Raw genomic sequence first — 25,084 nt, 5'->3', positions numbered from 1 at the left:
ATTTCACATGACTGGGAATACAGATATACATCTGTTGGTCAAAGATACCTTTAAAAAAAGGTATAAGTAGGGGCGTGGATCAGGAAACCAGTCAGTATCTGGTGTGACCACCATTTGCCTCATGCAGCGCGACACATCTCCTTCTCATAGAGCTGATCAGGTTGTTGATTGTGGCCTGTGGAATGTTCGTACACGTCGATCCAGAGCATCCCAAACATGCTCAATGGGTGACATGTCTGGTGAGTATGAAGGCCATGGAACAACTAGGACATTTTCAGCTTCTAGGAATTGTGTACAGATCCTTGAGACATGGGGCCGTGTGTTATCATGAGCTGATGGCGGTGGACGAATGGTCCGACAATGGGCCTCAGGATCTCGTCATGGTATCTCAGTGTATTCAAATTTCCATCGATAAAATGCAATTGTGTTCGTTGTCCATAGCCTATGCCTGTCCAAACCATATCCCCACCGCCACCATGGGGCACTCTGTTCACAACGTTGACATCAGCAGACCGCACACCCACACAACGTCATACACGTACGTGGTTGTGAGGCCAGTTGGATGTACTGCCAAATTCTCTAAAACAACGGAGACGGTGTATGGTAAAGAAATGAACATGAAATTCTCTGGCAACAGCTCTGGTGGACATTCCTGGAGTCAGCATGCCAATTGCACGCGCCGTCAAAACTTGAAACATCTGTGGCATTGTGTTATATGTCAAAACCGCACATTTTAGAGTGGCTTTTTTATTGTCCCCAACACAAGGTGCACCTGTGTAATGATCATGCTGTTTAGTCAGCTTCTTGTTATGCCACACCTGTCAGGAGAAATGCTCGCTAACAGGGATGTAAACAAATTTGGGCATAAAATTTAAGAGAAATAAAGCATTTTGTGCATATGTCAAATTTATTTTTATTTCAGCTCATGAATAATGGGACCAACACTTTACATGTTGTGTTTATATTTTTTGTTCAGTGTATAATTCTGTAACTTTTTCATGTATTTGTATGTTTTATGTGGACCCCAGGAAGAGCAGCTGCTGCATGTGCAGTAGCTACTGGGATCATAATAAACTAAACTAGTCTACCCACACAGCACTGTATTTGCCAGCTGTTTGCTAGAGTGCAGGCACCAAGACCAGAGTTGCCACATTTGCTATTTAATGCAACCGTTTTTGTGACAGAACTATCGATAGAGGTGAAAATGCCATGGAAACACATTGAATGTTCCATTTTTATTCGGTACATGAAAACTTAAGCAAAAAAAAAATACATTTTGTGTGCACTATGTTGTCACTCACTGACTTTTATCTGCAACAAGTCCAGCTGGTGGAAACATATCGCTGGTGGAAACATATCGCTGGTGGAAACATATCGCTGGTGGGAACATATCGCTGGTGGGAACATATCGCTGGTGGGAACATATCGCTGGTGGGAACATATCGCTGGTGGAAACATATCGCTGGTGGAAACATATCGCTGGTGGAAACATATCGCTGGTGGAAACATATCGCTGGTGGAAACATATCGCTGATGGGAACATATCGCTGGTGGGAACATATCGCTGGTGGGAACATATCGCTGGTGGGAACATATCGCTGGTGGGAACATATCGCTGGTGGAAACATATCGCTGGTGGAAACATATCACATATTTTCTTTATACGGATTCTCGAATATTCATGTTCAAATCTGTCGCCAATTGAATGGAAACCTTGCTATAAATATCTGTCTATAAGTGATTGGTGCCAATTTATTCTTTCTTTCTCAGATAATCATTTTGAGGTGTATACTGTATAGTAATCTGAGGCTCACACACTGCAGGCAGGCAGCTGGGAATCTCAATTTTCAAACTGTAATGGCATTTATACACTAGATTACAGCCCTTCTGTATAACTGACTCTGTGAGGACTTGTTGCCTCAGATATAGGCTGTGTGCGAAATGGCATCCTATTTCTTTTAGTGCACTACTTTTGATCAGGGCCCGCATAGGGAATAGGGGGCCATTTCAGACACGGCAGCCTGTACAGACAGTACTGCTGCCACGTCTACTGGGAACCGTGAGACTCAGTTTAACTCCGCCCCCTTTCTCTCTCTCCATCGCATGCATTGGGCTTGGGGTTTAAGAATGTTCCAGCCAGAATGGAAAATGCCACGTTGCATTGCAGCTATTTTTTCTCCCCTTGTCTGATCCAGATGTTGTTCTAGCTTCACACTGGGGTGACTGGAAACAGACATTAGTAATCCACCACAGAGAGGCACAATCCGATATATATATGGATCTGTAAAACCTCACAATGTTTTTCTGATTTTGATTATTTCTGTCTGATGGTTCCACGTTTCACCAGCACTGACTTCCAATGATAAAGAAATGGTTGCAGGGACCCATAGGATTACTCATCTCTACAGCTCTCAATTTGTTCCTTTCAGATTTTTGAGAAATTATAATGTTATTTTCTAAAACATATTAAAAAAAATATATCTTTAAACTATGTTTTTAACCTTATAGAAACAGTAATATGAATCAATATCTTATCTAACCTGACATTGGAATTGAGAGTGAAACATATCTTTGACAATGGCTGTGTTGTGAATTACAGCAGCCTCTTTCAGTAGTTATATTGTTTGGCCTGTGGAGTCACTGTCAAATGTCATCTAGTAGATGTGTGTATCATGCTGAGGAAGGAAACCCCTAGGGCCTAATTAGTTAGGGGTGAACCAAGATGACATGACCCTGGTCAGTTACGTCATAGCAATTACAGTCAGTAGAACTCTCCGGTTTCTCAGCTTTCCCAGACAACATAGAAGCTGAAACAAGGATTGATTTCATGTTTTCAAATGTTTTCACTGCCAAGTAAAATGCATAGAAAAATATCTGCCATAAGGAATAGCTTCATCTCAAGAGAGCTTCTGCAAGCTAATGTTCCTACAACAATTCATGATTAAACATGTAGGTCCTGTCCTGTATACATTAAAACATTATATAACAGTGCAAATACTATAAAACGACAGCTGCCGTATATGACTGTCTTTAATTAAGGCTATACATTTTCTATTGCTATGCTAAAATGTCACAAAATTGGAGTCACTTCTGAAATGCATGTGGATGATCCGCCCGGTCTCTAAACAATGTATAAAAATTAAAAAAACTACAAAGCAAAATAGGCCCCTGTAGAATCCATAAACCTTGGGAGTTCCTGCTGTCTAGAAGGGAGCATAGAGTTAAATTTAGGAGCGTCTGTCAGATGTCCCACCCTCTGAGGAAGGGACGGGGTTAGGGGGTCTGCCTGAGCCTGCCCACAGCAAATGTCTTCTGTGTGAACTTGTGTAGCTGTTAGATAGTCTTAGTCCTCTCTGACAGCTGACTTCTCCTTTGGCTTTTCTGCTTGTTGGTGTTCTGAAGGTAAGACAGCATCCTCCTCAATGACTTGCTGTGACTTAGTCAGTAAGGACTTCTCAACTAATGTTGCATTGGAAACGTGGTGCTCTGTTTTGAGTTGCTGTGATACTTGAACTATGTGATAGTATTTCAGAGTGTTAACCTGAACGACAGTGATTGGAGGCTTTCCTGTGGTTATAAATTCAAGTTGTGCAGGAAATTAATCGTTTTTTTGCTTGACCACACCTTGAAAGTTAAAATATATCATGGTGCAAAATTGGAGAAAAAAGATTGTGCAAACTTTGAAATTAGTAAATATTTCTTCTGAAACTATATTGTCAATAGAATATTTAGTTCAACAGAATTTAGAAAAGTTATAATCAAATGATTTCCGTACCTTTTCATTCATGGAAAAGCTGTGAAAAGTATACAGACCGCAGAGGAACTAGTTCTGACATTCGCTATTGGAACAGCACAATGTTACACAAGTATTGTTGCCACATAGTTACTTGGAGGGGTGGTGGAGGGGGATGGGGCTCGACAAAGCCTGAGGGGGGGGGGGACAAACACCACTGTAAATACAACCCATATTTATGTTCATTTATTTTTCCTTTTGTACTTTAACTAGTTAGACATTGTTATAACATTGTATATGGCCATAATGTGACATTCGAAATGTATCTACTCCTTTAAACATTCGTGAGTGTAAAGTTTACTGTTCATTTTTGATTGTTTATTTCCCTTTTGTTAATGATCTATTTCACTTTCTTTGGCAATGTAAACATATGTTTCACATGGCAATAGAGCCCTTTGAATTTAGTTGAGACACAGAGAGAGAAGGGGAGAGAGAGAGAGAGAGAAGGGGAGAGAAGGGGAGAGAGAGAGAGAGAGAGAGAGCGAGAGTAAGTAAGACAAAAGTAATGATGTTCCAAAAAAGGTCCAGTTCCCAGGACCACAAATACAAATTCCATCTAGACACCGTTGCCCTACAGCACACAAACAACTATACATACCTCGGCCTAAACATCAGTACCACAGGTACCTTCCACAAAGCTGTGAACGATCTGAGAGACAAGGCTAGAAGGGCCTTCTATGCCATCAAATGGAACATAACATTCAGCATACCTATTAGGATCTGGCTAAAAATACTTGACTCAGTTATAGAACCCATTGCCCTTTAAGGGGAGAAACACCAATCTGAGACTCTGCACGCAGAATTCAGCAAAAATATTCTCAGTGCACAACATAAAACATCAAATAATGCAGAGCAGAATTAGACCGATACCCGCTAATTATCAAAATCCAGAAAAGAGCTGTTCAATTCTACAACCACCTAAAAGGAAGATATTCCCAAACCTTCCATAACAAAGACATCACCTACAGAGAGATGAACCTAGAGAAAGAGCCCCCTAAGAAAGCTCGTCCTGGGGCTCTGTTCACAAACACAAACAGACCCCATAGAGCCCCAGGACAGCAACACAATTAGACCCAACCAAATCATGAGAAAACAAAAAGATAATTACTTGACACATTGGAAAGAATTAACAAAAAAAACAGAGCAAACTAGAATGCTATTTGTCCCTAAACAGAGAGTACACAGCGGCAGAATACCTGACCACTGTGACTGACCCTAAACAGAGAGTACACAGTGGTAGAATACCTGACCACTGTGACTGACCCTAAACAGAGAGTACACAGTGGCAGAATACTTGACCATGGTGACTGACCCAAACTTAAGGAAAACTTTTACTATGTACAGAAATAGTAAGCATAGCCTTGCTATTGAGAAAGGCCGCCGTAGGCAGACCTGGCTCTCAAGAGAAGACAGGCTATGTTAAACCCAATTTTGATAAACTCCCATATCTACTGGGTGACATACCACAGTGTACCATCACAGCAGCACAATGTGTGACCTGTTGCCACAAGAAAAGGGCAACCAGTGAAGAACAAAATTCTGTACAATCCATATTTATGTTAATCTATTTTCCATTTTATACTTGAACTATTTGCACATCGCTACAACACTGTATATAGACATAATATGACATTTGAAATGTCTTTGTTCTTTTGGAACGTCTGTGAGTGTAATGTTTACTGTTTATTTCACTTTTGTTTATTATCTACTTCACTTGCTTTGGCAATGTTAACATATGTTTCCCATGCCAATAAAGCCCTTGAATTGAGAAAGAGAGAGAAAGAGAGAGAGAGAGAGAGAGAGAGAGACAGAGAGAGAGAGAGAGAGAGAGGAGCAATCTCAACACAGATCCCTCCCTCCCTCCACTCCCAATTACTTCCTTCAACAGGAATGCACGTTACCATGACAATCCCCACCAGCTGTTTAGGCTCTTTGTGAGATCCTGCAGATGTCTGTTCTGATAGCCTCTGAGTTTGACAAACTCACACAGAAAGGCTGACATAACACACTCTCTGTCCATTGTTCTGCCTGAGAATTACTGCAACTTTGAACAAATAAATACCTTTAAAACAAAGAAAAGTGAAAACCATTTATTCTCAATTGCCTTTTTTTTTGTTGTACAAGAATATAACTCTATTAGGTTATTAGTCAATGTTTCATTTTTTTCAGCTTGTATTGTCAGCTTTTCAGGAAAAGCACATTTCACCCGTTGAGATATCAAAGCTGGCTTATAGGATCTATTTGTCTTTTTTCAGTTTAGCAGTGAACTGAGTGAAGTATTCAGGTTTGAGTTAACGACTAAAGAATGACAAACTGTTTATGCATTGGATTGTTTTTTTTTCTTCACATATCCTCTTGCCTATTGATGAATACAAATACTTTTTTTAAACTGTCTTTCACTTAGTATGAGAGGAGGTCGCTTTTCTGAAAATAAAATGTGTTGTTTGGTTCGATGTGCTGAAGGGTAGCTATTGTTGTGCAGAGTATAAAGTTTAAACTAGGTCAAGAAAGAGAGAAAGGACTGTGGATATTTTGGATTGGCTGCATGGCAACCCTAAGAAAGCTCTAATCCTGGACAGGAAGGAAGTTATTGTGCTCATGCCATCTCTTCACCAACAGTCTGACGAGGAAATGGAAAACATTTTAACTCTCGAGTCAGCATAAAAAAAAAAACAGCAGAATTAACCATAGAGTGTTAGCTAGACTAGGAACGCCAGATCTCACTCCTTCACTTCTTCAACCACTAAGCAAATGTACGAAATCACAAGGGGATGGAAACAAGGGGATGGGTGTGTGAGAGAGACTCAGAGGAGGAGAGGTGGAAGGAAGCCGGAGTGTATTGCCTAGCGACACTCCTCTGGCTCCGTGCCAGTACAGCTAGAGAGATGAGGGTCTGAAGGCCTATATACAGTGTTGCAGACTGACTAGCCCACTGTAGATGACAAAAGAGCTTTTTGTGTTACATAGTAAATGACTAACATACTGTTTACCACACCAGGTCAGACTTTAGAGTGAAATATATTGGATGCACATATTTTAAAAAATTAAATTAAAAAACACATTTAGAACAAACTTTACGAACTCAAACACCTGATTGGCACAGATTTTGTGCCAATCAGAGCTTGTGGTAAATTGTTAAATTATTTAACTGGAGAATTAGGAAACTGGTGGTAGTTTTTTATGTGAGACAGGTGTGTGTTTAGGGCCAGTAGACCAACTGAGAGGAGTTAAGTCCAGAGAGAATGACAGAGAAAGGGGTTTAACACACATTTAAATTATAGGACTCAGGAATTCCATTCAGATTTATATCTTAGTCACGTTTCAACCCACTGCTTTAAGGTTAACCCTCTGAGACAGAGAGGAAGAAAGAGAGATGTGATGGTGGGATAGGGATGATTTAAACGGCTCAGGTGACTAAGTCTTAACTTGGGTTACTCCATATATCAGTCCTTGACTTTTCTCCCTCTCTCCGTTGTGTAGCTTAGAGGTCCCATGCGTTAGGAATAGACCATGGTTTTCAAAACCTCTTTTGTTTGCCCCTCCTGAGATTTGCCCCTCCTGAGATTTGCCCCTCCTGAGATGTGCCCCTCCTGAGATTTGCTCCTCCTGAGATTCGCCCCTCCTGAGATTCGCCCCTCCTGAGATTCGCCCCTCCTGAGATTCGCCCCTCCTGAGATTCGCCCCTCCTGAGATTCGCCCCTCCTGAGATTCTCCCCTCCTGAGATTCGCTCCTCCTGAGATTTGCTCCTCCTGAGATTCGCCCCTCCTGAGATTCGCCCCTCCTGAGATTCTCCCCTCCTGAGATTCGCTCCTCCTGAGATTTGCTCCTCCTGAGATTCGCCCCTCCTGAGATTCGCCCCTCCTGAGATTCGCCCCTCCTGAGATTCGCCCCTCCTGAGATTCGCCCCTCCTGAGATTCGCCCCTCCTGAGATTCGCCCCTCCTGAGATTCTCCCCTCCTGAGATTCGCTCCTCCTGAGATTTTTTTTCCCTCAGATGGAGTACTTTGATTGATTTGGAGTACTTTGTTTGATTTGTTGTCAAAGGTGTCATTTCAAGCATGGTAGAAGATGGTTTACATTTACATAGCTTGCTATTCAAAGAACAACAACATAACGATAGGGATATACATTATGAAAATACCCGAAGGTTCTGGAATTGGTTCTCAAACATTTGACATATTGTGAGGATTGCAGTAAAGGTTCTTAAATGCAATGGAATGGCTCCATACCATCTGGGACCTGTACGCATCATGTGTCTCATTGGGCCTAGCTGTCCAGAGAAATACCACTCATTCAGAAAATATTTTGTTTGCATAATTCTCAAGACTAACACTGTACGACTAGATTTAATTTAATGCATTTCTTAGAATTGTTATATATTTTATTTCTCTAAGTAAGTGCATGAGTTCTAAAGTGCGTTGAGTCTTTGAAAGGGACTTTTCCAGTGTTTTTCAAAATGTACATTTACTGTCGGTAAATGTTTGTCCATTTTCCATGCTGAGGTCCTCCTCTGACCAACATACACAGAGACTGAGCCACTAGTCCCCCTATAGCCACCAGGCTTCTTTTCCAAGACATTTAACCACCGGTTATATCACCCTGAAGAAGAAGAAAGAATTCCCTAATCCTGCAGCCTTTAAAGCCTCTTTGAAAACCATTTAGATCTGCTCTTTCCCTCCCAGTTTAGTTTACGCCCCAAACCAACAAACCTCTAAATGAAATACCTGCTGAAAAGGGGCCTCTTTGCACAGCCGTTTCCTCTTCCTGTTTGTCTATGAGCACCGCTTTCCAAATAAAATCACTTGTTTTGCTGTTACGTCAGTCATCCTCCCACTGAACTGAAAACAAGACTAAGTATAAATATGTTAAAAAATATCATTAGATAGGAAGTTTGGCAACACAGTACAACCTCCAAGCTAAATATAGACATTTCTTGAAGCTGGTAGCAGTGTTTTTGTTTTCACATCGCTAGCTTCCTCTCAGATACTACCTAGCTATATGTATACTAGCTATCTGTATACTAGCTATATGTATACTAGCTATATGTATCCTAGCTATATGTATACTAGCTATATGTTTACTAGCTATATGTATACTAGCTATATGTATCCTAGCTATATGTATCCTAGCTATATGTATACTAGCTATATGTATACTAGCTATATGTATACTAGCTATATGTTTACTAGCTATATGTTTACTAGCTATATGTATCCTAGCTATATGTATACTAGCTATATGTATACTAGCTATATGTATACTAGCTATATGTATACTAGCTATATGTTTACTAGCTATATGTATCCAGCTATACTAGCTATATGTATCCTAGCTATATGTATACTAGCTATATGTATCCTAGCTATATGTATACTAGCTATATGTATCCTAGCTATATGTTTACTAGCTATATGTTTACTAGCTATATGTATCCTAGCTATATGTATACTAGCTATATGTATCCTAGCTATATGTATACTAGCTATATGTATCCTAGCTATATGTTTACTAGCTATATGTATCCTAGCTATATGTATACTAGCTATATGTATCCTAGCTATATGTTTACTAGCTATATGTTTACTAGCTATATGTTTACTAGCTATATGTATCCTAGCTATATGTTTACTAGCTATATGTATCCTAGCTATATGTTTACTAGCTATATGTTTACTAGCTATATGTATCCTAGCTATATGTTTACTAGCTATATGTATCCTAGCTATATGTATCCTAGCTATATGTTTACTAGCTATATGTTTACTAGCTATATGTATACTAGCTATATGTTTACTAGCTATATGTATCCTAGCTATATGTATACTAGCTATATGTTTACTAGCTATATGTTTACTAGCTATATGTATACTAGCTATATGTTTACTAGCTATATGTTTACTAGCTATATGTATCCTAGCTATATGTTTACTAGCTATATGTATCCTAGCTATATGTTTACTAGCTATATGTTTACTAGCTATATGTTTACTAGCTATATGTATACTAGCTATATGTTTACTAGCTATATGTATCCTAGCTATATGTATACTAGCTATATGTTTACTAGCTATATGTTTACTAGCTATATGTATACTAGCTATATGTTTACTAGCTATATGTTTACTAGCTATATGTTTGTTAGAGGTGGAGGTCCAAGTTCTAAGTGTGAAAAAAAAGATATATATTTTTTTCATTTTTCAAAGTAGAGAGAACCTTCCTTGTTCACAGTATTTGAAGACGTCATCCTTTGTAACTTCTGCCAGAGTCACTGTATTTTTCCACATTCAGAGTTCGTAACCAAGCAAAGGTCACTCATATAATTGCCAGAAGTATGCGGACACCTGCTTGTTGAACATCTAATTTCAATATCATGGGCATTAATGTGGACTTGGTCCCCCCTTTTGCTGCTATAACAGCCTCCACTCTTTTGGTCAGCTTTCCACTACATGTTGGAACATTGCTGACGGGACTTGCTTCCGTTCAGTCACAAGAGCATCAGTGAGGACGGGCACTGATGTTGGGCGATTAGGGCTGGCTTGCAGTCGATGTTCCAATTAATCTCAAAGGTGTTTGATGGGGTTGAGGTCAGGGCTCTGTACAGGCCAGTCAAGTTCTTCCACATTTCTTTATGGACTTTGCTTTGTGCACTGCGACATTGTGATGCTGAATGTCATTGTATGCTGTTGCGTTAAGATCTCTCTTCACTGGCTCTATGGGGCCTAGCCCGAACAATGAAAAACAGCCCCAGACCATTATTCCTCCTCCACCAAACTTTACAGTTGGCACTATGCATTGGGGCAGGTAGCGTTCTCCTGGCATCCGCCAAACCCAGATTAGTCCGTCAGACTGCCAAATGGTGAAGCGTGATTCATCACTCCAGAGAACACGTTTCCACTGCTCCAGAGTCCAAATGCGGCAGGCTTTACATCACTCCAGCCGACGCTTGGCTTGTGTGCGGCTGCTCGGCCATGGAAACCCATTCCATGAAGCTCCCGGCGAACAGTTCTTGTGCTGACGTTGCTTCCAGAGGCAGTTTGGAACTCGGTAGTGAGTTTTGTAACCAAGGATAGACCATTTTTACTCGCTACTCGCTTCAGCACTCGGCAGTCGTGTCAGACTAAACAGGAAGGGAAGCATATGGAACAGGTATCAGGGACTAGACAGGAAGGGAAGCATATAGAACAGGTGTAATGGGACTAAACAGGAAGGGAAGCATATAGAACAGGTGTAATGGGACTAAACAGGAAGGGAAGCATATGGAACAGGTGTAATGGGACTAAACAGGAAGGGAAGCATATGGAACAGGTGTAATGGGACTAAACAGGAAGGGAAGCATATAGAACAGGTGTAATGGGACTAAACAGGAAGGGAAGCATATGGAACAGGTGTAATGGGACTAAACAGGAAGGGAAGCATATGGAACAGGTGTCAGGGACTAAACAGGAAGGGAAGCATATGGAACAGGTGTAATGGGACTAAACAGGAAGGGAAGCATATGGAACAGGTGTAATGGGACTAAACAGGAAGGGAAGCATATGGAACAGGTGTCAGGGACTAAACAGGAAGGGAAGCATATGGAACAGGTGTAATGGGACTAAACAGGAAGGGAAGCATATGGAACAGGTATCAGGGACTAGACAGGAAGGGAAGCATATAGAACAGGTATCAGGGACTAGACAGGAAGGGAAGCATATAGAACAGGTATCAGGGACTAAACAGGAAGGGAAGCATATGGAACAGGTATCAGGGACTAAACAGGAAGGGAAGCATATAGAACAGGTGTCAGGGACTAAACAGGAAGGGAAGCATATAGAACAGGTATCAGGGACTAGACAGGAAGGGAAGCATATAGAACAGGTGTAATGGGACTAAACAGGAAGGGAAGCATATGGAACAGGTGTCAGGGACTAAACAGGAAGGGAAGCATATAGAACAGGTGTAATGGGACTAAACAGGAAGGGAAGCATATGGAACAGGTATCAGGGACTAGACAGGAAGGGAAGCATATAGAACAGGTATAATGGGACTAAACAGGAAGGGAAGCATATAGAACAGGTATAATGGGACTAAACAGGAAGGGAAGCATATAGAACAGGTATCAGGGACTAAACAGGAAGGGAAGCATATGGAACAGGTATCAGGGACTAAACAGGAAGGGAAGCATATAGAACAGGTGTAATGGGACTAGACAGGAAGGGAAGCATATGGAACAGGTGTAATGGGTCTAAACAGGAAGGGAAGCATATGGAACAGAAAGAATGTCCTGCTGCTCTTTAATACCATAGACAAATAAGCCAGTGTGGAGAGGGAACATCCCACTCGGCAAAAACTGGTTGAATCAACGTTGTTTCAACGTAATTTGTCAGCATAATGTGCCATGGAATCTACGTGGAGAATACATTGATTTATCTACAACACATTCTACTGGAGAGTTGATCTATCTACAGCACCTCCTACTGGAGAGTTGATCTATCTACAGCACCTTGTACTGGAGAGTTGATCTATCTACAGCACCTTGTACTGGAGAGTTGATCTATCTACAGCACCTTGTACTGGAGAGTTGATCTATCTACAGCACCTTGTACTGGAGAGTTGATCTATCTACAGCACCTCCTACTGGAGAGTTGATCTGCCTACAGCACCTCCTACTGGAGAGTTGATCCATCTACAGCTACCCTTTGGTCTTCCATCCAGGTTTTTAACCAAGCCCAGCTTAGCTAGAATAGTTGTCAATGACTACTACCAATGTGCTATGATCAGAGAGCTCTAAGTAACTAAATAGATTCACCGTCACTATCAAAGTCAATTAAAAGGGTCGATTTAACCCCTGTAAAACGCACCAGTGCGGGGGGGGGGGGGTTTCAACAGAGCAAATGAACTGTATCCATGCTTTATAAGTCTTATATCACCAATGAGACTATTTAGGCCTATATAGCATTAAGGAAGTCATAAACAGATCATGTTTCATTTCAACCCAGTGTTCCATGACGAATAGACAATACGTATAGAACTAGTGTTTCAGGCTTTGGTGGATTTCTTTTTATGGAAACATGTAACTTATTAATTTGTAAACTGGATATTGTATTGTGTTTGGTTGTCAAAGCAACCAAAGGAGATGTATCTTCTGCCTGTATAATTCCATCTGTGCCACTGACTGAGTCTGGCTTTAATTCCTGTTGGTCTACAAATGAATAATTGATATGTTGGAATCGCGTCTCCATCTCAACCAAAACCATTCGTCTGTGTGAGGGACTGAGCTAGAGCAGTGTTTGTAAGACAAGGGTGGATCAAGGGACCTGTGGCAGGGACATTTTACAAAAACGTATGTATAGTCCGAATAGTTTGAGCTACAAACTATTAAAAGCTATCGATGAAAAGCTGAGACTCTCACGAACACATACATGTAACATGTTTTGATCTATGACTCTCACAAGCTATGCAGGAGTCGTTAAAATGTAAGGGGTTCATCTACATAGAAGATCATAGAAAATCTCAGGACATAGTGTCCATAATACTGTAATGGATTCATCTACAAAGAAGATCAGAGGAAATCTCAGGACATAGTGTCTATAATACTGTAAGGGGTTCTTCTACATAGAAGATCAGAGGAAATCTCAGGACATAGTGTCTACAATACTGTAATGGATTCATCTACAAAGAAAATCAGAGGAAACCCCAGAACATACTGTAATGTCTATGATACTATAATACGTTCATTTAGTTGCTGTCACAAACTCCACACAGTTGTCACTGACAGGTTGAATAGTCATTTACCAAACACTTTACTTACTTACGCCATTCATAGAAATGTATTTTTTAAATCTTTTTTTTTGAGTCGGCAGACCTTTGTCAATTTGTCAATAAAACTCATGAAAGCAACTGTTTATAACTGATTATTTTGTGTTCTACTTGTAGTCCTTGTTGTCCCGAAAGTAAAAGGGTAAAACACTTCTTTGTACGGCTCAATATAAGGGCTGGGCATGGAGATAAATGATAGTCAGAGAGATAAATGAAAAGCTGATTTTAGTTGGGATCGCGGGACTGGTAGCGTTAACAAATGATACGTTGGATTCACGTCCCCAACTAAACCAAAAATCCAAAAAGACAAAAACCAAAAAGACAATGATTTAGCCAGTAGCCAGTAGTTCAGTAGTTCACATGAAACTATCGAGGCATTATATACCTTGTTGATATTTGGTTGGGTTGTCAACCAAACACTATTCAATATTACTTTAGTTAAGGCTATCTTACAAACGAATGTATTTGTTCAACCTTAAAATGAGTAACACATCCATGGCCACATTGAGGTTACTGTAACTATAAATGTCTTCTTCAAAATAGCATGAAAAGTTTTCAGGTCTTTGGAGATTGCTGTAATAATCTATGCATAATCTCAAACAGCATTGATCATGTGCTATTCATGTACTACTGATGTAGTACTGATGTACTATTGATGTACTACTGATGTACTACTGATGTACTACGGATGTACTACTGATGTACTACGGATGTACTATTGATGTACTACTGATGTACTATTGATGTACTACGGATGTACTACTGATGTACTATTGATGTACTACTGATGTACTATTGATGTACTACTGATGTACTACGGATGTACTACGGATGTACTACTGATGTACTACTGATGTACTACTGATGTACTACTGATGTAATCTCAACTGCAACCCAGGTCTTTGTTCTATTGTTCTATTAGATGAATCACAGTGATAACACATTAGGTTGTTGTATAAATACAAATATATGTTATTGAAAACGCAGTGATAACACATTTACAGTTGAAGTCAGAAGTTTATATACACTTAGGTTGGAGTCATTAAAACTTGTTTTTCAACCACTCCACACATGTCTTGTTAACAAACTGTTGTTTTTGCAAGTTGGTTAGGACATCTACTTTGTGCATGACATGAAGTCATTTTTCAAACAATTGTTTACAGACAGATTATTTCACTTATAATTCACTGCATCACAATTCCAGTGGGTCAGAAGTTTACATACACTAAGTTGACTGTGCCTTTAAACAGCTTGGAAAATTCCTAAAAATGAGGCCTACAAACCTGACTCAGTTACACCAGCTCTGTCAGGAGGAATGGGCCATAATTCACCCAACTTATTGTGGGAAGCTTGTGGAAGGCTACCCGAAACGTTTGACCCAAGTTAAACAATTTAAAGGCAATGCTACCAAATACTAATTGAGTGTATGTAAACTTCTGATCCACTGGGAATGTGATGAAATAAATAAAACCAGAAATTCATCATTCTCTCTCTACTATTATTCTGACATTTCACATTCTTAAAATAAAGTGGTGACCCTAACTGACCTAAGACAGGTTATTTTTACTAGGATTAAATGTCAGAAATTGTGAAAAACTGAGTTGAAATGTACTTGGCTAAGGTGTATATAAACTTCCGACTTCAACTGTAGATGCCAACTAAACCAAAAATCCTACATTGTTTTTCCATTGGAATGGTAGAACGCATAGGGATTACACATTGAGAATTCAACAAACTTCTGAGTGTCTTTTTGAGAATGTGAAAATAGGTTGGAATCTCATTGATCAATATCAGTATTTTGGAGTGGGTGAGTAAAGGTTGAAAAGACTGAACCAAATATTACCCACATTTCCAAAAATGGGAAATGCCTGTCCTTAAAGAAGGTGATCCAAGTCTACACTAAAGTCTACACTAAAGTCTACACTAAAGTCTAAGTCTACATTAAAGTCTACACTAAAGTCTAAGTCTACACTAAAGTCTAAATCAACACTAAAGTCTAAGTCTACACTAAAGTCTAAATCAACACTAAAGTCTAAATCTACACTAAAGTCTACACTAAAGTCTACACTAAAGTCTACACTAAAGTCTAAGTCTACACTAAAGTCTAAGTCTACACTAAAGTCTAAATCAACACTAAAGTCTACACTAAAGTCTACACTAAAGTCTACACTAAAGTCTAAATCAACACTAAAGTCTAAATCAACACTAAAGTCTAAGTCTACACTAAAGTCTAAATCAACACTAAAGTCTAAATCTACACTAAAGTCTACACTAAAGTCTACACTAAAGTCTACACTAAAGTCTAAATCAACACTAAAGTCTAAATCTACACTAAAGTCTAAGTCTACACTAAAGTCTAAGTCTACACTAAAGTCTAAGTCTACACTAAAGTCTACACTAAAGTCTACACTAAAGTCTACACTAAAGTCTAAATCAACACTAAAGTCTAAGTCTACACTAAAGTCTAAGTCTACACTAAAGTCTAAATCTACACTAAAGTCTAAGTCAACACTAAAGTCTAAATCTACACTAAAGTCTAAATCAACACTAAAGTCTAAATCAACACTAAAGTCTAAGTCTACACTAAAGTCTACACTAAAAAATCTCCAGTAGACCTCATATGTAATACTGTAGACTACTAGCACAAGACTACATTCAACATTACTTTTCTAAGTATCTATTTACTAGTTGGAAATACAATGTCGAACAGGAGACTGAATTCAGCTCCGGTGATTGAATAAGACAGTCATTTGAGCAATCCACAAAGAATGTGAACGTAGCTATCCACAAAGAATGTGAACATAGCTATCCCCCTATAATCAGACAGGACAGTGGACAGTTTGTCTGGAACCAAACCGCTACCCATGAGCCTTTTGTGATTCTTGGAGTAACATCTTGTTTTTGTCCCTGCATGACTTGTTTGACCACGCCTGAGTAAATGTCTGGACCGTGTCTGGCCCGTACACTTTGTACACCGTGTATAGGAATACAGTACATAGCGCTGCTCTAGACAGGCGGTAAACTGGAAAGCAGTATGACCTCAACTGCACCTCGTTATCAACCAGACATCAGTTGAGTTGAATGTGTGTAATGTGTACTAAAATGTTCCTCTTTGTGTCTCTCTCTAGACTGAACGATGAGGGTGTGGATTGTCTTCCTCCTGTGCCTAGCTGGTCAGGCATTCACCGCTTCCATTGTAAGTGCCCCTTTGATGTGTGTGTGTGTGTGTGTGTGTGTGTGTGTGTGTGTGTGTGTGTGTGTGTGTGTGTGTGTGTGTGTGTGTGTGTGTGTGTGTGTGGCAAACAATGATAACACCATCGTCTTAACCATTTCAGACTGAGGAGGAGCCCATCATTGATGATGTCGGTGAGGAGGTAAGGTCATTATCTTGTTTCCAGATTTCTATGGACAGATGTGCTTAGGGGGGGAAACAACATCACACAATGTGAACGTACCCACTGGGCACACACTGGTTGAATCAACGTTGTTTCCACATCATTTCAATTCAATTACGTTGAACCAACATGGAATGGACGTGGAATTGACGTCTGTGCCCAGTGAGTAGACACTTTCACAGGTGGGAGCAAATTAGCAATAGTGTCGTGTAGGAATCAAAACACAGAGAGATGAAAAACATTTACAGTAGATGTATTCTTTACTCTCTCTGTGTCGCTTTTGACAAGTTAACAAACGTAAACAACGGTACGACTGAAATAATTTAATAATTTAATCTCAAACGTTTTTGTGACAGAGGATTTTTCCCTTGAATGTTGACTATTTTTCTGTAATGTAGCTTGAGACAGAGTGAGCAGAATCCCACAGGTTATAAATACAGCGGACAGGAAACCATGACGTTTTAATGGCTTCACCACATGTGGGTCAGACTCTATCCACCCCATCCAGCTGTAGGCTGCTACACCTCTGTCTAGACCTGTCTGAAGTACAGACTTCATTCTGCCGTACCGCTTGATAACTAAAGACATTTAGCTACAGCTTCCTTTTCTGGTACTAAAATTGTGCGACCAATTTATGAGCATTGCCCATAGCTTATATAGTGTCATCTTTGATATGGTATATATTAACTTGAAATGTGTTGATTCCAACTCTACTGTCTCTCTATTGTTCAAACATTCTGGAACATTAAAAATGGAACATATGGAAGTGTTGTTTTGTGTTCTTTTGCCCTTGTCTCAGGCACAGCCAGAGGTGGGGGTCAACCCGGTGCAGGTAGAGACTGGAGACTTCGACGAGGCCATCGATGTCGAGGAGGAGGAGGAGGTCACCGCTGAGAGTGAGCAATACTCATTGTAATCACTAATCACTACTGTCGCTCGACAGATGTGAGAAAACAATACCTAATCCCCAATGCCTTCTGTGAAGGGAAGCTTATATTAAAATCCTAGTTTACCACATATTACAATGCTAATTGGGAACATTCACCAAGCTAACAGTCAGCATGGCTACAGTAATGTATAGCTATCATTGTAACGTTAAACACACAATAGCCACTACAGGGTTCCCCAATTGGTGGCCCGGAGGCCAAATTTGGCCCAAGGGTGGTTTTATTTGGCCCCCCCAAGTCATCTGAGTGAGAAAAAGAATATGAAAAAATATGTATTTATTGTTGGACATAAAAGACAAATCAGCAAATCAGCTCCAATTGATTTTAACTTTGGAAATCTGCTCCAAGGTATTCCCACGCATAATAGAGACATGTGATCTTATTCAAATGTAAGCAAGGTTTAAAATGATTATGTTTTAGTCAAATATTATATCTATTTGGGCTTCTTGTGGTCAATTTTCAATCTACACATTTCTTTTGTAACTATATATCCGGCCCCAGTGATCATCCACTCAAGAAAAACTCTGCATCTAGTTGATGATCCTTGGGCTACTATATATTTTAGGCTGCTTAGGTTTAGTAGAGGTGTGAAAACATCAATCAAATGAAGCTGTATGTCGGTGCTCCTTTGCAGCAGCTGTGTTGTGAGATGTTGGCTAGATGTTAGAGAGAGCGAGAGGGGGGCGACACGTTGAGATGTTGGCTAGATGGTAGAGAGAGCGAGAGGGGGGCGACAAGTTGAGATGTTGGCTAGATGGTAGAGAGAGCGAGAGGGGGGCGACACGTTGAGATGTTGGCTAGATGGTAGAGAGAGCGAGAGGGGGGCGACACGTTGAGATGTTGGCTAGATGGTAGAGAGAGCGAGAGGGGGGCGACACGTTGAGATGTTGGCTAGATGGTAGAGAGAGCGAGAGGGGGGCGACACGTTGAGATGTTGGCTAGATGGTAGAGAGGGGGGCGACACGTTGAGATGTTGGCTAGATGGTAGAGAGGGGGGCGACACGTTGAGATGTTGGCTAGATGGTAGAGAGGGGGGCGACACGTTGAGATGTTGGCTAGATGGTAGAGAGGGAGGCGTCACGTTGAGATGTTGGCTAGATGGTAGAGAGGGGGGCGACACGTTGAGATGTTGGCTAGATGGTGGAGAGGGGGGCGACACGTTGAGATGTTGGCTAGATGGTAGAGAGGGGGGCGACACGTTGAGATGTTGGCTAGATGGTAGAGAGAGCGAGAGGGGGGCGACACGTTGAGATGTTGGCTAGATGGTAGAGAGAGCGAGAGGGGGGCGACACGTTGAGATGTTGGCTAGATGGTAGAGAGGGGGGCGACACGTTGAGATGTTGGCTAGATGGTAGAGAGGGGGGCGACACGTTGAGATGTTGGCTAGATGGTAGAGAGGGGGGCGACACGTTGAGATGTTGGCTAGATGGTAGAGAGGGGGCGACACATTGAGATGTTGGCTAGATGGTAGAGAGGGGGGCGACACATTGGTAATGACAGGGTTCTTCTGTCTCAAAAAGAGAGACCTATCATCATGTGTTCCACCCAATGGTTCCAGTAAGCTTTTAGGAAACGGAAAATAAACCCTTCTCCTAATTGACAGGGGCGCCGCCACACTCCTCTGCTAAATACTGCCAGGAATATCTGTCTGTTGAATAACTTAGCATTAAATTCAAGGGCAAAAGAACACTTCGATATGTTCCATTTTTAATGTTCCAGAATGTTTTAAAAAAAAAAATCCGATTCCTTCGTAGGCCCCTGCTTGAACCACCACTGCAAGAAGGGAAAGGTGTGTGAGGTGGATGAGGAGAACACCCCCATGTGTGTCTGCCAGGACCCAACTACCTGCCCAAGTGCTGTTGGAGAGTTTGAGCATGTGAGTTATCATTATATGAATCATATTCTAATCTGTTCAGACCAACATCAAGTAGGCCTAGATGTTTCATATTTAACTACGTTCCTAATAGAACCTTGACCTGTACAATAATGCTACTACTGATTTGCATCATTGGCTAATTCTTGATATACTGTAATTTCTGACTATATCATGAATATAATCTGTGTATTCCAGGTTTGCGCCACCGACAACACAACCTACGACTCTTCCTGCCACTTCTTTGCCCAGAAGTGCAGTCTGGAGGGAACCAAGAAGGGCCACAAACTGCACCTAGACTACATCGGGCCATGCAAATGTGAGCTATGCTTTATCGTTACAAACATTCATGGATTAAATTGTTTTAAATTCATTTCAATTCAACGTATTTTATCCCCACAGGGACCATTGAAAACGTTTTAATACAACCATTCAATTCAGTGCAAAAAAAAAAGTTCACCTTTCAGAATCCCCCAGAGACACATTTTCCTCTGAGACTCCGTTCCCAGTGTGACTGGTTATGTTGTCTTAGAGCTGAAGCCCTGCTGAAAGCTTCTCCAGGGGAATGATTGATGGGCTTGAAAGAGAGCCTTAAGGAACCTAACACTTAGAGTGGAGGGCAGGCTGTAGCATGCTCACTGCACCGCCACCCTTCTCAAACTACCGCTGAGTCTGCAGCTAAAATGTCTGTCATTAAACAGAATCAAACCCATGCATCTCTCACTGTTGGTGATGAGTACCTTAGGACTGAAGGGCACCGGTGGAGATGATGTTGTTGCACGTTGTGGACGCAGAACATTTTAAATGTTTGTTTTTTTAAACTAAAAGCCTCTAAATGTCAGGTACAGTATTCAACCACGGGATTAAACAAGAAGGTACAAAATCATTGCCTATGGGGCTGTACGCATCAAACATACATTTCAATGGACACAAATGTCACATTTTGTGGGTTTTATGTTCTATGACGTAGGGCTTGACCATAATTGTTTGAAAAATAGGACTGGAGATTTTGACTTGAATGTCCTACTTCCAAAACAACTTTCTGACTATGACTTACTTGACTTAATTAAATGAAACCCTTTGGCACCTTGGGGACCATACATCATTAAACAAAACCTTCTTCAGCTGTTCCTGGGTCTGCCCTGTTTATTTCTCTCTCTCTGACCGTACCTAATGTTTCTTCCCGTGTGTCTCTCCAGTCACTGAGCCCTCTGCTCTGACATATAACTCATTCTCCTTCCTGTTTATTCTCCAGTCACTGAGCCCTCTGCTCTGACATATAACTCATTCTCCTTCCTGTTTATTCTCCAGTCATTGAGCCCTCTGCTCTGACATATAACTCATTCTCCTTCCTGTTTATTCTCCAGTCACTGAGCCCTCTGCTCTGACATATAACTCATTCTCCTTCCTGTTTATTCTCCAGTCATCGAGGCCTGTGTGGACAGCTCTGACATATAACTCATTCTCCTTCCTGTTTATTCTCCAGTCACTGAGCCCTGTGTGGACAGCTCTGACATATAACTCATTCTCCTTCCTGTTTATTCTCCAGTCATCGAGGCCTGTGTGGACAGCTCTGACATATAACTCATTCTCCTTCCTGTTTATTCTCCAGTCACTGAGCCCTGTGTGGACAGCTCTGACATATAACTCATTCTCCTTCCTGTTTATTCTCCAGTCATCAAGGCCTGTGTGGACAGCTCTGACATATAACTCATTCTCCTTCCTATTTATTCTCCAGTCACTGAGCCCTGTGTGGACAGCTCTGACATATAACGCATTCTCCTTCCTGTTTATTCTCCAGTCATCGAGGCCTGCATGGATGCTGAGCTGAATGAGTTCCCCCTGCGTATGAGGGACTGGCTGAAGAACGTTCTGGTCACCCTGTACGAGCGCGATGAGGAGAACAACCTGCTGACTGAGAAGCAGAAGCTCAGAGTAAGTCCACATAGCCACTCTATATGCACTGCACAGAACCCATTTACTGCACAGAACCCATTTACTGCACAGAACCTATTTACTGCACAGAACCCATTTACTGCACAGAACCCATTTACTGCACAGAACCCAGTAACTGCACGTTTGCCTCATGAGGTTGGGTCAAAATCATTATTAAACACAGCACAGAACCAATTAATTTTGCTTACGTTCATTTACCGAACTCTGCAGATGGGTCGAAAATAATGAATAAACCAAAATATGATTATAGGATTTTACATTCTGCTCTCACTGTGAAGTCGACTCCTTTTGTGCATCCAATCCTACTGGGATTTATTTATCAGTTTAATCTATTCGAAAGATTATTAGGCAAACAAATGTTTGCAAAAAAAAAAATGTTTTACTTAACCTGCAGGTGAGGAAGATCTACGAGAACGAGAAGAGACTGCAGGCTGGAGAGCACTCCCTGGACCTGCTGGCCCACGACTTTGAGAAGAACTACAACATGTACATTTTCCCCGTCCACTGGCAGTTCGGTCAGCTGGACCAGCACCCCGTCGATGGGTAGGTTGAGGAGAGGAAGAGTTTCCTGTTTTCTGCTTCAGCAGGATTGTTTCAACATTACATAAATACAGGCTTGTTTGGGCTACAACTTTGATTCAACTCTGTGCTAGTCAGGACTTCAATACTGAAACATCTCTAAAAATGTTTCAGAAAGGATATCAGCAGCATGCCTGGATGTAATTGTTTTATGAGCGAAAAAAGCTGACATTGCTACATTGGTGCTCTTCATACTTTTCTAGGGTCTAACACTATAGCTTACAAAGCCTTCATAAAGCCTCTATATAAAGCCTTTATAAGGCCTGCGTAGATGCTTCGTAACAGGTGTTGTGTGGTGTTGTAGGTTCCTGTCCCACACAGAGCTGGCCCCCCTGCGCGCCCCTCTCATCCCCATGGAGCACTGCACCACTCGTTTCTTCGAGCAGTGCGACGCTGACAATGACAAGTACATCGCCCTGGAGGAGTGGGCCAACTGCTTCAGCATCAAGGAGCGTGAGTAGTTTTAAAAACACCTCGCTCATAGTTTACACTCGTTATTTACACTCGTTAACAGGAGGACCAATATAGTGCACTACTTTTGACCAGAGTCCTATGGCCAATGGCATCCTATTCCCTATATAATGCACTACTTTTGACCAGAGTCCTATGGCCAATGGCATCCTATTCCCAATATGTTGCACTACTTTTGACCAGAGTCCTAAGGGCCAATGGCATCCTATTCCCTATATAGTGCACTACTTTTGACCAGAGTCCTAAGGGCTGTATAGGGCATAGGGTACCATTTCAGACATATCTTCCCGTCCTTCTACTTTACTGTCTGGTTTTGAATTGAAACGGTTCATAGCCATTTCATTATTGCTTGTTAATGGTGGGCTTGTATTTTTATTTAATTTTTTTCCAGAGGATGTCGACCAGGACCTTGTCATCTAAGCTCATCAGCTGACCTACAGTATGAAAACGAGTCTCTATCGGGACAAGGTGCTCAGCTGATCCCTAAATTAGAGGAACACAGTAACGGTGCTAACTACAACTAATTAACGACCAACCGACACCACTAAAATTGCTGAAAAAGACATATGCACAGTCTGAACTAACAAATCACAAAACGTGATCATGATACCATTTTTTTTCTTCTTGTTTCTGCAAATAAAAAAAAATCCTTTTTAACCAGATAGATTAGAGGAGGTAACAGAAAGATACCTTTTGACGGGAGAAAGATGTAAATGTATGTTGAATGGGTTGTGATAATGGTTGTTCACAACATGTATATTGTGTTCACGTGATCAGGGCTTGGATTTATAAACATCAAATAGAACATTCTTTGGAGGATACAAGTTTTGTAAAAATCTTTAAAAAAAATAAAGTTTCTAAATAAATGCTTCTTTCATTTGCTTTTTTTCCAAAATATTTTAGTTGTTTTGGTGTCCTCACTCATTTTGTCATCTTCGTTGTTTTGTTTGACTCTTGACTACTGCTTAAATTAAGGCCTGACTATCCTCAGGTTTGTTTTCTTACATAGATTCTGCCACACAACAAGGGCATAAGTGTACTGAAATTTTTTTTTGAGAATAAAAGGAAATATTGTTTCAACTCTACGAGGGAAACGTCTCGCAGGTTGACCGTTCTTCTCAAGCTTTAGCATGTTCACTGACATTCTTCTACTTTGTGACATTGTGTGACCAACAATAGATCTCTTTCCTTAAATAAAAGTTACTGGAATGTCCAACACTGCTGCATGCTTTCATATCTGCATTTATTCAGTATCCTCACAATGTTGATCAATTTCAACTGGAACAAATGGAAAAACATGGACTTAGAACATATCATGGGACATTTAATTAGTTGTCTTTTACACATTAGTTTTGAAAACAAAACAAAAAGACCTCCAAAGCGTCCATATCACAGATATGAAGCACATCATCATGAAGTATCAATTCATTGAAAGAAATGCCACATATACAGTTGCAGTGCATGCTGTTCTGTACTGCATTGTAGGCTACGCCTTTGTCTTATGAGTTACAGGCTCAGTACTCGTCTCAACGTCCTGTGATGAGTGTAGTTCTGGCCCATGAATCCAGTATTTTTTGGTCAAAACATTGGTATACCACAAAGCAAAAGTTTTCTAACCCTCTATTTAAGAGTCTATATTGAAAGTTCAAACCAGCACTTTGCATTGGCTTGAAACTACCGTATCTAATAACTTTCCTACGAGACCAATCACCTCATGCAGTTAAAATGTCCTGTGTGGTTCTGTGGCATGAACGCAATGACATAAGAGAAAAATACTGAACCATAGAATTGCATTGTGTTTGTAAAAACCAGCTGGACACCCTGTCCCAATGAACCCAGAAGAATAGGTTTGCCAGGAACTGGCTAGTTTAGTTTAGTTAACTTTTCAGAGAAATGAATCTTATGTATCCTCTTTAAAAACAGAAAAGAAAGAAGATCAAAATGGCCATATTTCCATATTTGGTCAAAAACCAGAACAAGCTGAAAGTTTCCTCTCTGTAGAATCGAAAAAATGTCCCATGAGAGTCAGAGGAAAGGAGAAGCCTATAGTGTGTTACTGCAGCACCCTGTTACCATCTCTACCCTTTCAGCCAGACAGTACAGCGAGGCAGGAACTCCGAACAAATGTAGAGCCTCCTCCACATAGGCTGAGCCACAGGCACCACCCCTTCTTCCACAAGTGGGAAATGTCCTCCCTTCTCTCCAAGACAAACGGAGGAAATAACAGTTGAATACAATGAGATTATTGTTAACAAATCTCAATGTTTTTGG

General features: G+C 40.8%; 1 protein-coding gene across 2 annotated transcripts; it reads left to right on the top strand.

Annotated features, from left to right (window-relative positions):
* The first annotated feature begins 3,240 nt into the window (after positions 1 to 3,240).
* On the top strand, positions 3,241 to 24,029 carry LOC109904951 (SPARC). 2 transcript variants are annotated; one of them, XM_031789595.1, is made up of 10 exons: positions 3,241 to 3,402; positions 16,721 to 16,788; positions 16,928 to 16,966; positions 17,787 to 17,883; positions 19,689 to 19,810; positions 20,006 to 20,126; positions 21,609 to 21,742; positions 22,158 to 22,306; positions 22,647 to 22,795; positions 23,205 to 24,029. In XM_031789595.1, the coding sequence occupies exons 2-10, from the start codon at positions 16,729 to 16,731 to the stop codon at positions 23,231 to 23,233; spliced, it is 900 nt and encodes a 299-aa protein (XP_031645455.1). In that variant the 5' UTR covers positions 3,241 to 3,402; positions 16,721 to 16,728; the 3' UTR covers positions 23,234 to 24,029. The 2 variants fall into 2 exon arrangements, with proteins under 2 accessions (XP_031645455.1, XP_031645456.1); XM_031789596.1 differs by having other exon boundaries at positions 3,303 to 3,402; positions 16,928 to 17,883.
* The last annotated feature ends 1,055 nt before the right edge of the window (positions 24,030 to 25,084 follow it).

Source organism: Oncorhynchus kisutch, linkage group LG15 (genome assembly GCF_002021735.2).
Source record: "Oncorhynchus kisutch isolate 150728-3 linkage group LG15, Okis_V2, whole genome shotgun sequence".
NCBI lineage: Eukaryota > Metazoa > Chordata > Actinopteri > Salmoniformes > Salmonidae > Oncorhynchus > Oncorhynchus kisutch.
Note: the sequence above shows the minus strand (reverse complement) of the source record. Positions and strands in the feature narration are given on the sequence as shown.